The sequence below is a fragment of the Rissa tridactyla genome, chromosome 2 (genome assembly GCF_028500815.1).
Source record: "Rissa tridactyla isolate bRisTri1 chromosome 2, bRisTri1.patW.cur.20221130, whole genome shotgun sequence".
Lineage (NCBI taxonomy): Eukaryota > Metazoa > Chordata > Aves > Charadriiformes > Laridae > Rissa > Rissa tridactyla.
The window spans coordinates 43,638,383-43,655,440 of NC_071467.1; the positions used below are offsets into that span (position 1 = coordinate 43,638,383).

The 17,058-nt window shown below is 39.8% G+C and overlaps 1 protein-coding gene across 1 annotated transcript; it reads right to left on the reverse strand.

The window, feature by feature from the left end:
* Nucleotides 1-979: 979 nt before the first annotated feature.
* On the reverse strand, nt 980-7,925 carry RGS20 (regulator of G protein signaling 20). Its single transcript, XM_054190294.1, has 4 exons — nt 7,756-7,925; nt 3,506-3,592; nt 2,425-2,659; nt 980-1,168 (listed from the first exon to the last, which is right to left on the reverse strand). Exons 1-4 carry the CDS (start codon nt 7,899-7,901, stop codon nt 980-982), a joined length of 657 nt encoding a protein of 218 aa, XP_054046269.1. The 5' UTR covers nt 7,902-7,925.
* Nucleotides 7,926-17,058: the final 9,133 nt, after the last annotated feature.

Below are 17,058 nucleotides of genomic sequence, written 5' to 3' on the forward strand. Positions count from 1 at the left end.
ATTAGCAGATGGAGCTGTTGCTTTTTGGACAGTCTGAAATAGTGCTATATCAGAACAGAATAGTTCCAGCTTCCTCCTTTTGTTAGTTAAATGTATGAATGTCTGTAATAGAAACCTTACAAGAGGTAACAGGAGAATTTAATATGTACAAACCCAAGATGGTTGATACTGCTATCCTCTCAGGAGCAAATATTGAAATGTTTTTTACATCTACCTACCAAGGGAAGAGAAGAACATGTGAGAACTCTTGTGCTTTATTTCAGAATTTAAATGCCCAGACTCTTCTTCCTCTTAAGTAAATAATTTAACTTTATAAACATCAACAATATGAACTTAAAAATGCTTTCAGCAGACTCTAGTAGTAAAATAACAATTCTTCAGCAAAAGATTTTTATAGGCAGCATTATTTCAACCATTAGCTTTCATAAACTTGATTGCCATACTGATTTCCATTAGCGTACTGTATTATATCCATTAAATATACCAAGACAAGTGGTATGCCTGTGCCAGGTACAATTCGTACAATATGTGAAACTTTGTCTAGTGTAACTCCAGATACTGACAGTACTGGTTTTGCTTTGGTCACAGTGTGGATGGGACAACTGGTTTGGTTTTCAAGAAAATTCTAACACTCCACTTTAAAATGTAGTTTTCGTGCTCAGTTGGCGTTTGTACCTCGGCCATAGGTTGTAACAGGTTTGCATCTGAGTTGCGTGCTGCATTTGAAAAAATACTGCTTTTTTTTGAACGACAACATTTTCATTCTCTTCATTCTCTTTTGCAAAGTAACACTGAATTTAATCAGAAACTGTAGTTGGCTGATTGTGTCAGAGCCTTGTGCGGGTTTAAATCATTCAGTCTGTAGTAGAACTTGCCTGAGTTATTATCAGGTAAATATCTGATTAATTCTTAGTTCCCTGTGGATTGGTGTAGCCCAGAGTTCCTTTTGCTTCAAAATAAATACATTTAAGAAAAAATTCTATGCTTCAATGGATTTTTCAGACAAGGACCGAAGCAAGTCCTTATAAATAGCAGAGTTCATAAACCGTGGGTAGGAGTCTCTGTGCATTAAGGTATAAATTTGAAGCTGTGCGTCATCGAAGGTGTGTTGTGAGGGTTCCAGCATATTTCGGTTAATAACTTCTCTTACTCTGGAGTCCAGACTGACCTGCATATTAAAACAGAAAGTCACGTAAATAATAGTGGTGAATAGTACGTGTGGGGTTTTAGGTTTGTTTTATTGGTTGAAAAAGCAGTCTTTTTTAACAGTTTCAACTGGTGTCCTTCAAGAGTGTGAAAAAACTGCTAAATATACGTACGTAAAAAAAATTACTGTGTTGAAATTTGGAAGACGTAATCTCTTGAGTACGGACGGGGAAATTTTCTCACTGAGGTGACCGTACTTTGAACAAGGCGGCCTGCAATCTTGTTATGACTGAAACCTGAGAGACTGGCGGATTATCTCCAGACCAACTTCCTCCTCTGTAGTAGAGAGGACTTTTAATTTTTTGTGACGGTTCATTTCCTTGGGAGTTAGTGCTGTTGGAAGGGGACTGAATTTGGAGTAAGCAATATGACGCAGACGGAAACTGTAACCTGGGAAGCTCTTGCTTAATCAAATTCCTGTTAAAAAGCAGGCTGAATTGATGCGAACCACAGGTACGGCTATATAATGGTTCCATACAGCATATAATTAATGTTTTCATTGTTTTCTGCAAGGCTGTAGTGTCTGTAGAAGGATGTCAGTATTACTGGAATAGACTGATTAGATTTAAACAGCATTTTAAAAGTACGTAAGTACAGCCTGCACTACAAACAACTAAGTTTGCGTTTTGCAAGGACATTGGAAGGTTTAAAATTTCATCCTACTTGGTAGGATTATGTTCAAACTGAACTGGGGTGTCTTCAAAACTCGACATATTTGTTAACAGTGAAGTGACAAGTAGTTTTGAAAATTTCCAGGAAGTCGGTGTGTTTGTTCTATGCGGTGTTTTGGCAGCTGCTCTTTGAGCAATTTGTGCTTTGCAAATAACGCTTTATTTGTGGTTACTGTGCTTTGGGAGAGACGCGCACACCCCCTTGCCCAGTGCAAAGAAAAAAGAAACTGATTTGTCCAGCAAATAAAATACAAGTTTAGCGAGGATGAAGCGATCATCTGGGTATTTCTGCCTCAAACTAAAGACTTCACATCAGCATGCCAGGGTAGCACAGGGTAGCACTGGCTCTTACAGCCAGTGAAAGTAGTTTTGACCATCTCACCTCAGTGATGGGTCTGCCTTTTTCCCCTAAATCTCTACTTGATGGCAGTGGAATGCTGGGGGGTGGGGGGGGGAGTTCTCCCTGAGTATTTTTGTAGCTTTAAACACATGTTAGAAATAACTGTGCAAAGCAGCATCAAAAAATGTAGTGGGGAAAGTAATATACCTCCTTTGGAGAAAGGATAGAAATATAATCTTCATAAATTAGTCTTGCTTTTTCTTCAATGACACTTTTGTTGGATTCTTGTTTTAGTTCCTCGCAGGCCATCCAGAAAAGCATGTTTTCCTCACTGAATTCTGTTCGTAGAAATTCACGAAAAGCATTTCTGCCAGCTGGAGTAAGCATCAACTTGTCAAATGATTGAGCCCAGGCATTTACTTCTTCAAGAGTAGGAGCAGGGCTTGAGGAGGAAGGAGAGGACAAGAAGAGAGAAATGAATGATTGTTACTGAAGCTGTTTGCAGCTGGCAGGAGGCATCTGGCATCACGATGGAACAAAATCGCAAGGTTCATGGGGCTCTTAATTCCTCACCAGAACTACCCAAGTGCAAACTCTAGTAAACATATTTATGAGATGCTTTTTGAAAGTGTGCTTATCAAAACCTCAAATGCAGATTACTGCTTCCACTTTGATGCAGAAATTGCAGTTTAGTGCTCAGAGTAATTGCAACAAAGTCCCTTTGCAACAGCTAAGCATTTTTTTTCCTATACCCAATAGTCCTTGTTGAATCTTCTTAAAAATTGAATGAAAATATGTAGAAAGAAGCAATGATTCAAACCCCATAAAAGGCACCCTGCTGTCTGTTAGTGCTTTACAGGTGCTGCTACCTGTTCAAGCAATTCTGAAGAGGAGCCTGACTCTTGGGAGGATCTGAGCTCCTCTTTATATTTACTATTTTTGTATGGCCGAGCACTGCCAGTTAGCTTCATCACATAGGTGCTGGGTGGGAACAGGATGTATTTAAAAATTATTTCAGAAAAAAGGGAGACTGTGGTTACAATGCTGGTTTTGATCTGCCGTGTTATGGAAGTGGGGATGTGCTTACAGGGTGCATATAAATAATGTAAAAGATTATAGATCAGACCTTTGCTCCCTTAGGATGTAAGAGACAGGTGACTGCAAATTCAGCATAAATTACAAATAAATAATAATAGTTATTTGCATATTTCAGGTAATTCACTTTATTTAGTACGGTTTGCTGGGTTTGTTTCCTTTTAGCTTGACAGAACACTTATAAAGACTGTACCTTTCCTCGCAGTTTGGAATACCCTCTGTTTGGAGTTCGTGCGATGTTCTCCTTGCTCTCTCTTCGTCTTGATTTCTAACAGTAAGACTGCAAGGTAGCAAACAAAATTTTAGTCAACTTTATAAAGGAAAAGGCTGAACGTACACCAGATGCTTTTCCTCCGATATTTAAAAAAAGATCATCTAAAAGGACAGAAGCTAACAATAGCCACATTGCCCTTAGTGATACTCTGACGTGAATTTTACAGTTGTATAAACCTGGCAAACTTTAATGTAGCTCAGTGCCGTTCAATGTTGTATCACATAACCTTTCTATTCAGGGGTCAGAGATTTGTAGAAGATCTCAAGTTGGAAGGGACCCGTAAGCACCATCGAGTCCAATTGCCTGCATATATGGGAGTACCCTTTATCACATATGAAATCTGTTCTCCATTGAGGCTTATTATACTGTGTATGCTCAATGCAATGTTTTTACTTAAGTTAGACTTGATGCACTGGTTTTATGTGAGTTAGATTTCACGGTTGGTTGTTTTGGTGTTTGGTTTTGTTGTGTGGTTTGTGGTTTTTTTTTGTTTTTTTTTTTTTTTTTCTCCTTCGATACTTTTCATATCCATAGGGCCTGATGAGAGTCAAGACTCTGGTTTAGAATGGTGATACCATGTTACAAGAAAGCCAGAGTTCAGAAGCTGGAGCACAAGTTTTAAGCAAGCTAGACACGTCTCTATGTGATGTTGGAAGTATAAGCATCTTTCAGAGTTCAGATGTAGATATAGCCAGATTGCGTGGTAAGTGATTGCAACTTCAAGAAAGTGATAGTATATGCTTCAAAACGTGAGGCCTGGAGCACAAAGAGCAGATATACCATGGCTGAATATCATTTTCAGTATGTCTGACTGAAAACAAGTATTAACTTGTTTGTAGAATTACAAAAAAAGATAAATGTTTGCTGCAATCGCTAATGATCACTGAGAGAGAGTTTTTCACGTCCCATGGAAGGGTAGCTGTCGACTCCTGCTGCTTTGGTCAGATGTTAGTTTAAATAACTCTATTTTTAAAAAATTAATTTTGTAGGTGCAGATGATTCTTTTTCATTTGAGACTGGATTTGAGAATACACATATTTCTTTTTAGGGAATGGAGACTACGTTCCAGTTCACAGGCTATCATAGTTTAGTGAGAAACGCATGTGCGCACACACACATACGTTCATATCATCGGTAAAGCGGCTTCAAATTTGTCAAGGAGAAAAGGTCCCATGAATTATAACCTGTAATTTGTATGAAATGGGTCCTCTAGCTGAAATAAAGCAATACGGTTATTTTTGTTAAAACTTCTAGGAAAATACCAAACATAATTTCTTCATTTGTGTCTTACCTTTCTTTAATGCTAATGTTGTAACTGTTTTGTTGCCTTAATCTGTAAGAATCTCATTGATCCCTAGTGAGGCTTTTTGTTAAACCAGTTGATTTTTCTGTCCTTTCTGCCTTCTAAACTCATGGCTTTGGCTTATTTGCAGCCTCACTGTTTACTGGTTATCTCCTTCTTTTGCTTTCTCTACTGTTAGTCCGTAATCTGCAGAGACCTGCTTTTCCCTTTGCCAAGGCAGTCCATGCACTGAAGCAGTAGGGAAGCTTTCCTACTGTTAAGACAGAGGGCAGATATTGCAAACACATATAATTTTTTTTTTTCTGCAACGTATGAACCATACATTCAAACAAATGAACTATTTCAATTCACCTTTTCCGAAAAAAAACCCCACAAACCCAAAAAAGTAAGCAGTTAATGTTAGTTCTCTATTCTTTTGGGGTGTATAGGTCTCAATCCTTTACTACCCTTTTTACCAGTGATTCTGGCCTTTTTTTTAATATGAAAAGTGATACGTTATGTACTCCTCTCACACAGACAAGAAGTGATACGGCTGTCAGAGTTATTACTGGATTGAGGGGAACCAACAGATCCAACAGAAAGGATTACATCTTCAGAGGATAGTGCACTAAAAGGGAGAAAGACAAAAGAAATAACAAAAGCTTCCTTAAGAGAACATGACGTGCCTCAAAAATGACTCGTGGGAAAGCTCTTTCCCTGGAAATGTACAGGTAAATGAAGAGACTAGTGCAACACTGCATCTTCTCAGGATCTGGAGGAGTAACAGGCTGGAGCCTTGAGTTCTGGCTGTAGGAATGAACACAGGCTCTGAGCATCCAGCTGAGAGACTCATTTCACTGTTTCTTCATTCTAAATCTACTATTAAGAGCATGCTGAATATTGGATGTTCAGCAGCTCAGCTGCATGACTCATGTAGACTGTTATTTTTATTCCTATTCATAATTTTTCTGTTCAAAGTACTCGAGCTATTTTGAGGAAAGGCTCTGTGAATAGGGAATATAAATAGCTTAATTGTGGTTTGTTTTGCATTTCTTGCTACTAGAAAACAATTGCTCTCAAAAAAATCAGAAATTATTTTAAAGCTAAAATAAGCTGCTCTGTTTTGGAGCCTGTACTGGTTTTCCCAGATGATTCTGAAATGCAAATAGGAATTTTAAGCACCATGAAATTTGGCTACTTTCACACACCTTATTGAGTAAATTGCTTTCTTGGAACTGTTGGAGTAGTGAGGTGCACAGAAAATGAGCATCCTGGAAAACATCAGGTAAAACGGTAAAAAAAAAAAAGCACTTTATCAACAATTTAAAAGATAATGCAGATTTTATGTACTCTGACTTAGTAGGTGAATGTGCCTTATTTTTTCCTTTTATGGAAAGGCACGTCTGTGCAATGCAGCTCTGGACTGAGCCGTTTGCAATTGCACTGGACAACTGTTCAGGTGACGTTGGTATTTGTATGGGATGCTTTAACATAGATGCCGTTCTGCAAGGGAGCAAACTCTGATCCTCTGCAGGCACAGTACTTGCCGTCTCTTTAAACTCTACCTTAGTTTACCTCTGAGCACCTGCTGAAAAGCTTGGTAGGATCAGAGCCAGAGTACTTGGCATCTTGCAAAAAAAAAAAAAAAAAAAAAAAAAAAAAAATTCCAAGTAGCCTCTTGTCCTTGCAAAATACTCACTATTTGCATCAGAGAGGCAGAATTGGGTATCTCAGCTTCTGATGAGCTGAGTACCAACAGCAGAGGAACCATCGGCCTGCTCTTCCCTTGCCTTCTAAAGGTGTTCTCCAAAGGGTTTGCTACCAGCTGCTGTTGGAAAAAAATAATGGTGGAATAGATTCCTAGACTCTGCTACATGTCAGGTTATTCACAACTTCTTCCCTTCACCTCAGCGAAGGGTCTGCTTGCTCTGAAGTGTTTATGTGGTGGATAGTGCTATAATAAGCACTCAACTTTCTGTCAGTGTTTTGGTTGAACTCCTATGCCCGTTTAAGACTTTATTTCAGTGCAAGTTCTGGTCTTGCCCATTAATTAACACTTGGCCCCAAACAGATACAGGTCTTTTGAGTGTGGGAAGCTTTACTTCAATTTTGAATGAAATCACTTGGATCTGGAGGAGCTGGTAAGAGAAAGAAGGTGAACACATCATTAATTTAAGGAATCAAGTGATTCCTTTTCCTCTTTTGCTTTGCTTCCCTGATAAATTTTCCTCCTTAACACCTTGTAATGGGAGTTCTTCTGAATTATGTTCTGCTTAACTCCTCATCTTCAGCAGATACCAACAATGTTTAAAGTCTCTGATCCCAAGGGTTAACTTCATATGAATTGCAGGTGACATGAGTTGCCAACACTAATTAATGGTGACAGATCCAGTTGCTTTTGAAACAAAAGAACAGTGCTGGGCACCTGGTTATTCATTTTCTGACCTACACATTTTTTTGCCTTCTCCTAATTCCATTTAACACAGCCTGTGCTCCTTCTTAATACCCAGTCCTAAATCTAAAGCTGTTACATATTCTGGTATCGCTTTCAGTTTTTAGTGGAAGCTCTGGTGAAGCTCAAGGCTGAGGAGAACCAGTCCTGCACGAAACAGACCTTCCATTACACAGTACTGACAACAAAAGTACAACAGAGATACTGTACAGATTATTTTTTTTTTAAATCTGTTATTTCAATGGCAGGGAAAAGAAAAAAAAGAGTGTGAAGTGGAGTAGAAGGTTATGTCTAGTAGTAGAGCACAGTCATCTCTCTTAGTCCCAGACTCTCATAACTACTCAACTGGTTTGTTTCCTATGCACTGGCTGTTACCCCTTTCCCCTCTCCCTCCCCAATATTCTGTTCCCCAGAGGCTTGAAGGAGCGGGGTTACCATGAGCAGCTGCAGCAACAGCACCAACAAAAGCAGCAGGCGTTGGACCCGCGATTTCCTGTGCTGTGCTGAGCCTGTGCAGCGCCTGGGGTCTCCTGGGTCGTAGACATCTGCCGCTTGCGCATCTCCATCCGCTCTGATCCCATGGGCTGCAAGACAGCAAGAGAAGGGGGAAGTAAGAAACATTTCTCTTCTTTATTTTTTTTTTCTTTTCCTTTTATTTCCTTTAAAAAGTCTTACCAAGAACTGCCGAAGGCCACAGCTCCAAAGAAACTGAAAAGCTAAATGTTTGGTTTTCCCCCACAAAAGCTCTTATGTGTTGAATCCTTTGGAAAATTCACTCATTTTATTGAAGTGCTGTGATGGAAGGCAAGTGGCTAATGAATTCTGCACGTGGGTGGGAATACAAAGAGAGTGGTGATGGTGAGAGCAAAAGGTGGAAGTGAGGGGTCTCAGAGAGCTGCAGCTCTTAGGACAGTGGTATATAAACCTCGGAGTTGAAAAGGGTTTCCTGAGGTATTGACTTCAAGGTCGGTCCTAAAGAAAATGTTACAGAATTGAGGTAGTTGGAGCCTCTTTTTTTTTTTTTTACTTTCTTTCTGTTGATTAGCCAGTGCAAAGGCTTAGTGATGCCTGAGTGAGACACTTGAGCTCTCTTAAAAATCTGTTCTTTGGTGACTGTTGAGGATGTCTCAAATCTGCTGGTTGCCCTGTAGCAAAGAGGAAAGGCCAACACTTATCTGTCCACTATAGTCTAATTGCCACAGTTTTTAAAAATGTTTTTCTCCCAAGAAGGAATCAAGTGCTGCTTTGAAGATGAAGAATTACTTGTGGAGAAAACACATGACAGTACAGCATTCAGATTTAACATGCAGGTTTTGGTTGCCCTCCCCCAGCTGAAGATGGCATGAAACAATTTTTGGTGGAAGCACTGGTTGTGGTTTTTGCACTGGTCTAGGAAACCTTTTGAGAGCCTGAATTCTGCAGATTGTTCAAAGAAGTGGTGTCAATGAAAGGACAAGTCCCCTTGAAGTCCCTGTCCTTTTCTGACCTATCTTTCTATGAGCTTCAAACTTGCTCTACAGCACTTGGTAACGCTCTCCCTCTTGTGCTGAGGGTAATGCCATACCTAAGTGACAGATGTCTTCTACAGATGAAATGCCAGCTTGTACAAAGATGAGTATGTCTTTCTTCATTTTGATTGTATCTGATTTTTGGATACATAACTAGTCCTCCTCCTGTATCACGAGATCCCTTTGTGTGTAGGTTTTTCCATGTTGCTAAACCTTCTTTTGAGGCCATGACGATTGCAGGGGAACTAAAATTAGCTGCCACAGATTTTGAGTTCTTTGTTTCAAGTCTGGTATTAAATAATCAATAAAAAAGATCTGATGAGCTGAATACTGGAGGGTTAAAAGTTGCCTTCCTTTCTACAACGTTTAGCCAGGTTTAGGAAATACTATTGTTGTAACTTGGGGGAGAATGCACGTTGTCACAGACTTGACAGAAGTGTCAGGAGAAGAAAGGAGATTATTTTAGCAGAGTGCAGCATTAAATTGTGCTGGATTTTTTTTCTGCTGGATTTTTTCCTCTCCTATAGAGCTTAATAGTTTTTGTTTTTGTGAGAACCACCCACTCTCCCAAGAGAAGAATGCATGACATGCTGGGCAGAAGATGCACCTGTTTTCCAGGAGGAATAAAATATAAGAACAACAGGACAGATGATAGAAACGATAACCCATTTTGTAACACTGCAGACCTAATCTGACAAGTAATACCGAAGTGCCCGGAAAAAGAACATAGCTTCCAAAACCCCACAACCTTTCTCGTTTCAAAATGTGGAAGAACAAATGTGAAATGTAGAACACATTTGCAGATTCGGGTTTCTTTCCTTCAGGGTTTCAAATTCATAGGAATAGAACAAACCCCTCAGTATTAATTTCCTTTCGGATACCTATACTTATTAAAATAAAGCATCTTCTTATGTTGGTTAGAAAGTGATAGCAAGTAAAGCGTTATTGGAAGGGTAATATATCTAACAACATTTCAGGCTTCTTTGGACAGTAAACAATTATTATTGATCAAAAAAGTGTAACTTGGATTCAGATACGTCCAGTTTATAGAGCCTAATCCATCCAGTCTTACTTTTGAGATGCTTTATGTGGCTAGTTCACATGGTCCTACCTCTAATCCGTATTACAATTGAACTGATGGTGGTCTGAGTGGAAAAGCTGGTTCCTGTTTGTTGTTTTTCCAAGAAGAAAGGTAAAGACGGTGGAAATAGAAAGAATACATACTTCCTCCCCATCTCATCCCACTTAATGAAAAAAAAAAAAAAACCTTTCTGGATCCACTGTTATACCATTTCAGGTTCTTCTTCAGAATGGTTCTTTGACATCTTAAATGCAAGGGAAGAGTACGTAAGTAGCTGTATGGCAAAAACTGCCCAGCAGCATTATGTTCTGTGTTTCATTGGTGAATCGTATGCCTTAGAAGTTTTCTGGCACTATAGTTTTTTTTGAATGTTCATCATTGCATGATTTCTCACAGAGTTTATGGAAAATGAAGGATTGCGCAACACAAAAATTTGAGATGCGTTTTTTTCAGATTAAATGATGCATGTTCATTCCGGTTTGGCAGATGTATACAAACTTTCTCATTGAATAAGCAAGTAGTTTTTGGTCATTTACGTGATGAAGATTTGCTTTGAAAGATATTTTTAGCAGATAAAGCATGCTTTCATGATAGCAGAGCTGTATTAGAGTAATGGGAAATAAGAGAAAGAGGACTGGAATATATCTGTTGGCTTAAAGACGGCTCAAGCTTTTTGAATTACAGAGCTCTCTAGTGATTATCGTGCATGTATTTCCTGTGGCCCTTGACAGTCACATTGTACATTCAAATAGAGGTCTGGAGTGGATCGCAAACTAACCAGGATGGGACTTTCAGCAGTGTATTAGCAGGAATACTGTGGCAAGATACAGGAAGTAATGTCCTCCTCTGCGCAAGTACTATGGGTATCATGTTCTAAAAAAGATAGAACACCTGTCTCATCACCTAACAAGACGTTTATGCAGAAAGACTGTAGGAGTTTGGATTGTTAATCTAGGAAGGGGAACTGAGAAGCATGTTGATCTTCTGGTCAGTAAAAGGTTGTGATGTTCTACTGTTCTCTGTTTCTTTCAGAGATAAATAATGACTTAGCTTAGGCTAAATAAAATCTAGGCTCGATTTTATGAGATAGCAAGATGGAGAGCTGGGCAGCGATGCAGGTTATTACAAAGTTGTATAAACTCCTTTGGCACAGATATTATTAAGACCCAAAAGACAAAAACGTATCCGGCTGGTGCAGGTTCAGAGAACAAGCAATGAGTAAGTGATCCATCCCAACATGGTTTTTCTAACTTCATTCTTCCCGGTTTTGGTTGGGGTTTTTTTGTTTGTTTGTTTGTTTTTAATGCAGCTCTGGCTCTAAACCAAACTGTTGTCAAGCACATCGTTCTATACACCCTTCTACCTGGACAAACTCCCCATGGCTACATAAGAATGATTAATCTGCAGGAGAAGTTGGTATCTTACATATTAAAAGTCCAGATTTTTGTGGTTCATCCTCTAACCAGAACTGCAAAACAAATTAAAAATGTTCATGTTTGCGGAACAATTTGTTGCAAAGCTATATCCCAGTTGTGACCGTGCTGAGACCGTGTAATGCCAGACGTGGGGCCTGAACACACATAGGCTGCCTAAAGGATGTGTCATAATTTCGTATGTATATTCATGGATAAACACTGGCTTTATAGATTTCTTTGCTTTGAAAAAAAAATGTAATTAAAAAAAAAAAAGGTAAACCAGGGAAACACAAACCCTGTCTGTACATGGTGATGTAAGAAGTTCACCACAAGCTACCTGTCTGATGTTTTTAACACTCCCATAAACTCCTCCTTGGCTGGAATAGAGGCAAAGGCACAGACACTGAGTTTGTGCGAGTCAGCTAAGGATTCATTTTCAAAGAAAAGTACCTTGAAAAGCATCGAGACTATCCGAGTATGACTGTACCCAGGGAAGTATAACAATCTTGGAAGGTGTATGGGGAAAAAAGTCATAGAGGTGAAGCAAGTTGTCTGAGATCACGCAGTGAGCTAATAATGACAGAGCCACTAATGGGGCGCAAACAGAAAAGCCTTATTTTATGTCCACAGTTGTTTTTCTGCTACCTTTAGTATATCCAAAATTTCACAATGGGTCCTCAAAGTTCTCCATCACACTTTGCTGCTTCTTGCTGCAGCCACCACAGCTGTGTAATGCTCCAGTTACTGGTTTGAGTTGTGCTGTATTCAGGAATGGACAGTAAATTTATCAGCAACTCCAGTGAATATTATTTGTAGGAATTCATAAAATTCCTTGCTTCTTTACAGTACAACCCACATTAGCAACAATTTAAACAACTGCTTGACTGACTTGTGGATCTGTGGGGATGGAGGCCGCTATTTTTTTGCCTTCAGTAGACTTCAGGTGCTCAGGGCAAAAAGGAGAGGGGTTTTTTTTAGACATCCCAGTAAAAAGGTTTTCTGTTCATATAATGTTATTGTTGTTAATTTGGGATATCAGATGGTCTGAGTGGGTCATGCAGTAGGTGTAAAACCACTTTGAGAATCTAGTGCCTCTGTTCTTTGCATCAGTGACGAGACTAACAGTATGTATTAGTTGAAGGATTATTCACCTGTGGATCCTACGGCTATAGTACATGGTACCAGTGACTGGTGACCTCTTCAAGTTTATTATTCCACAGTATTAGGTCAAAGAGCCTCAAACAACTGTAATCAAAACCAGTAGACGTGTGACTGCTAATTTTGCAAGAGGGCTTTCCTTTTTTTTCCTAGACTGATGCTGTGGGTGATCAGTTTGTTTCAATAATGAAAAATCTCAATCAGCAACAGCATTTTTAACTAATAGCTTACCTTAAAGTTCTTAAAGGGAATGACACATGTTGACAGCTAAATATTTTTCTTTCCCTGTCCTAGTTGAGAATACATTCGGCAGACCCACAGGTGGTGGAGTGGGGAAGCAGGGTAAGAGGCACGTGGGTATTGCTCCCCCGCCAGCTGATGCATTTCATAAATAGCGTAAGAGGTGGCCTAAACTTGTCCCCACAAACTGACACTGATGCTTAAATAACGATCTCTGTTTTCTTACACCAGTAGTATGATGTTGCAAGAGAAATGCATGTTCAGAGCTGGGCAGGGAAAGCATTAGTTGTAGCAGTAGCTGGAAGACTTTGGAGCTCGAGGAGCCCCGAGAGCTGAAGTTTGTATAAAAGTGCATTCAAGGGTGAGGGATAGTTCAGAGCTATTATTCGGCTGTAGAACAAAAGGGTGCATTCCTGAGGAAAACAAGGCGTACAGCCGTCCTCCTACCCCTGCTGCTGTCAAGCAGATCACTCAAATCTGACAGGAAGCATCGAAGTGGGAAAGAACCTGTGACTGAACTGGACAGATTTCTCCTCGTAAAGAAATTTTATACTGCAGTTAGAAAAAAATGAATAAATTAGGTGCATTTTCTATAAACATCAGTTCTTCCATCAGCCCAAAATATTCTGTTCCTTATTCCTAGATGCGCACTTAGAAAATGGCAATTGGTAAATAGAGCTGCTTGTCACACCAGCCTCCCAGCACAGTCGCTTATTTGGTCAGGTGACAATCTGAAATAAAAAAAAGATGGAGGTGTTCTTTCTATGGTTTTCAGTTCGCATGGCATGCAATTAGTATCTGGTTTTAAATGAATTTTGACACTGGCCAGTGTCAAGTATTTTCTGTTTTGTTTCCCTGGACAATCAAATATAAGTACATCAATCAACAAAGAGGGTATTTTCTTAGGAACATCAAGATCTCGTTGTGATGAGAGAAAATTCCATCCTAGTTTTTATACATTCAATTTTGAAGTATTAATGCTGATTACATGTAGCGTATGTCAAATTTTCAGCTACTGAAAAGTTGGCCAGTGAAGAGAAAGGGATTTATGCCAGCTGAGGATCTGATCTGGCACTTGTATTTATGCTACAGAGAAAAGTGACTTGATACCTCGGGTTGGACTTCATACCAGGCAGTGCTAAGCAGAGGTGTTAGGAATTGTCTGAAATGCCTTTCTTCAAAATTTGTATAAATGTTTTGTTTTAAAATCCTCCTTCTGCTTCCCGAGTGCATTTACACAGATGGTTACAAACAGTGAGAGTTTTATCGCTGAAAGTGGCTTTTTCCATCTCACTAAGAGAATGCAGAGGGTGAATGTGTGTCTGTGCACATAAACTGCTGTTCTCTATTTCTGTTCTGGATAGCTTTGTATTTATTCTTTGAGAGAACTCTTACTGTTTTGACTATAATGTAAATTTAGAGATGGACTTTTTTATTTTTTCCAAGGTAGTGTAAGTATGTTTTACATTTTTAGATACGTTTCTTTAACTAGTTAAAGATTCAGGCCTATGAGATGCAGTTCTCCTCTTATTCTCATTGAGGTCCTCACAAGTTCAGGAAGACCGACATCTCCCAGCTTCAAGCTCAAATTACTGCTCTGGTTTTGGTTGGGTTTTTTTTTGAGTCACTTTGGTAGTCACATTGAGCTCTAGTGCTTTCCCTGTTTAGTATTCAGGCAAGGTTATGCTGCTTCTTCAAGGTAAGAGAGGAAGGTCCAGGAGGAGACCTCACCTCTGAGCCCAAATGGAGGGATTCATCAGCCTAGTTTGTGACACGTTTATCCTCTAATACACCTGGATATCAAAAACCTTGGATGCTTCCTGGTCTCTCGTTCTTGTTTAATTCCCTAGCACCTTAAACTTCCTTACTAGGATGCTGTTCTACAAGAGATCCATACCCTAAAATTTGCCTTGCTGAGGAAGAATAAGCCAATCGAAAATTGCTTTTCTTTCTCTACGTTATCTCCCTCACACCAAAATGGAGATTTCACTGTTCTAAACTCCCTCTGCCTCGTTTATCTTCTCAGATTTCCAGACCTCTCAGAAGGTGCTATGAGAACGAACAAACTGTGCGAGAACCCTCTGTGCTGGATGCTCTCTGCGCTTTGAGAATTGGGGTCTGCCTTCTCTGTCTCCACCATCTGGAGCAGATACGTGCCTTCCTTGAAAATGGGTTTGAGAAGAAAACACAGGAGATTTAAAAACTGGAGATGGACCGCTATCTTGTACCTGTTTTCTAAGGAATCCAAATGTATTTTTAGACGAGTGATGGAATGAGGTGAGATACCTTTAAACAAAGGCTTTTAACCTCTACCATCTCCAGCATTGTTTAACCCCAGCCTGGGTACAGTTTTAGCCAGCTGCTGGATGTAAAATGAAATGTACCTCTGTCCGATTAGATCAGTTTGACTGCCCAAAGTAATGACAGCACTGCCAAAGACACCTACGTCTGCTTGGTGAGGGCTTGAGTAGCCATAATTTGATAGAAAAAATATGACTTTCTGGTTCATGTGGATAGGGAAGGACTAAAAGGTGCTATTCTGCCAGTTTCTGAGTAGTCAATTGGATCTGATTTTGCTACTATCAAGTCACTGTGGGGAATCAAATCCTTGAACAGGACAGTCAGTCAGTGTCCAGATGGTATTGAGAACTTACGTTGCAAAAGTCCTTGTAGTGGTGGTGTGTATGGACCAGATGAGACTCTGAATTGTGCTTTGCTGTGCAGTTCTTACACCCAGCTGGCCCGTGCTCCTTGGGACCGCTCCAGCACAGGCATGATCCATCCCTAGTGATTATCTTGAGCTACATACAAAACATCTCCTAACTACCTGAATTGTGTACAAAAGGCTGTCCTACGTGATCATTTCTGCATCCGCGGGAAGTTTCTTCTGGCTACTTACAAGTCTCCTCTGACTGCCTGCAATCTGTGTAGAGCTGCATCAACTCTGCAGCCTTGGAGTCTCTGGAAGGACCATATTCTCCACTCCAGATGTTAATCAGCACATTGAAACATAAAGAAACCTGTCTAGGCACAGCGGGTCCTGCCTGGAGGAATCCACAGAACTATCCAAATCCCACATGGAGCGCAGCGATTAGTTAAAGACTTAATTGAGAAAGGGGAGTAGGACTTGATCAGCTTGTGTCTGGTTGGTTCACTGTTTCAAGCCAACCTAACGTAGCATCTATGCAGATGCCTAAGTGCAGAGTTCCTGGATCTCCCAGGGAGTTGGGGGCCTCCTCCATATAATGGTAACAACAAATTTAGTCCATTACAAAAATGTCCCTAAAAAGCAATGAACCAAAAATAGAGGAAAAATAATGGCACATACATGTTCTTGCTTCTTATCCAGCTAGACAGCACCTATGATTCATATAAAAAGTACATGCTCGTATTACTAAATAAATACTTAAAAAAAAAAAAAAAAAAAGAAGAAGAAGGAAAAAAAAGTCCAGGGATTTAAGCCAGCATCTGAAAAGCTACTTTTGAAAATAGTGGAAAAACTACTCTATGCCTTAAGAGTAATGTTGAAGTACTGGAATAAGTACATCTGTCATACCTGTTCCACTCCAAGGCATGCCCGTCTGACATTCAGATTATGAGGCATTTCTCTGTGTAACCTTATGAACGCAAATGAGTGTGAAGGTCAGGAATGAAAGTTATTTCCCCGGTTAAAAGCACCTCGGATCATATTTGGCTTAGTTGTAACATTTATAGTATTTGCTAATCTCTCAGTAGAAAGGTGGGCTACCAAGAAAATAGCCTTCCCAAAGGAGGAATATTTAAAATCTGAGCCACGAATGTCACATTTAAAAAACAAGACCCGCACCAAATAAAAAAAAAAAAAAAAACAAAACCAAAATACGAGAATACATAGAGAAGAAGATTGTAGACTAAGCTTTTATACTTTTATCCTCATCTTATGCTAAAGCATAATGGCCATTTTTTCAGCTCAAAGTGCAAAGATACTATTACTTGAACGTGATGCGTGCTCCTCGTACACGTTACAGTTAGGCAAGTGTGCAAACCTGAACTCGTGCTGGGGTCTGATGTGCGTGGCCAGAGCATGGAGCTTTCCCAGTAACCATCCAATCGCCACGTGAAGCCCTGTGCTCTAATGCTAGCTGACAGCCAACCGGAGTGAGTGCACGGACGTGGATCATCATAGTCTAGATATTTTTTGGTAAATGCTTTGGGCCTGATCCAAACGCCATTAAAACAATGGAAACCGCCTCTTGGTTTCAGCGGGCTTTAAGTGAGGTTACGTAAATCTCGCAATTGCTGCTCGGATCCCCCCAGTAATGGTCACCAGTGAGCTGGAAGAAAGAGATTCTGTCGT

Coding starts and splice junctions, on each gene's coding strand:
- RGS20 (XM_054190294.1), bottom strand. CDS start 7,901: ATGGGATCAGAGCGGATGGAGATGCGCAAGCGGCAGATGTCTACGACC. Junction 3,593..7,755: donor TGTTGCTGCAGCTGCTCATG/GTAACCCCGCTC, acceptor GCTACCTTGCAG/TCTTACTGTTAGAAATCAAG. Junction 1,169..2,424: donor CTATCCTTTCTCCAAAGGAG/GTATATTACTTT, acceptor TTTAATATGCAG/GTCAGTCTGGACTCCAGAGT.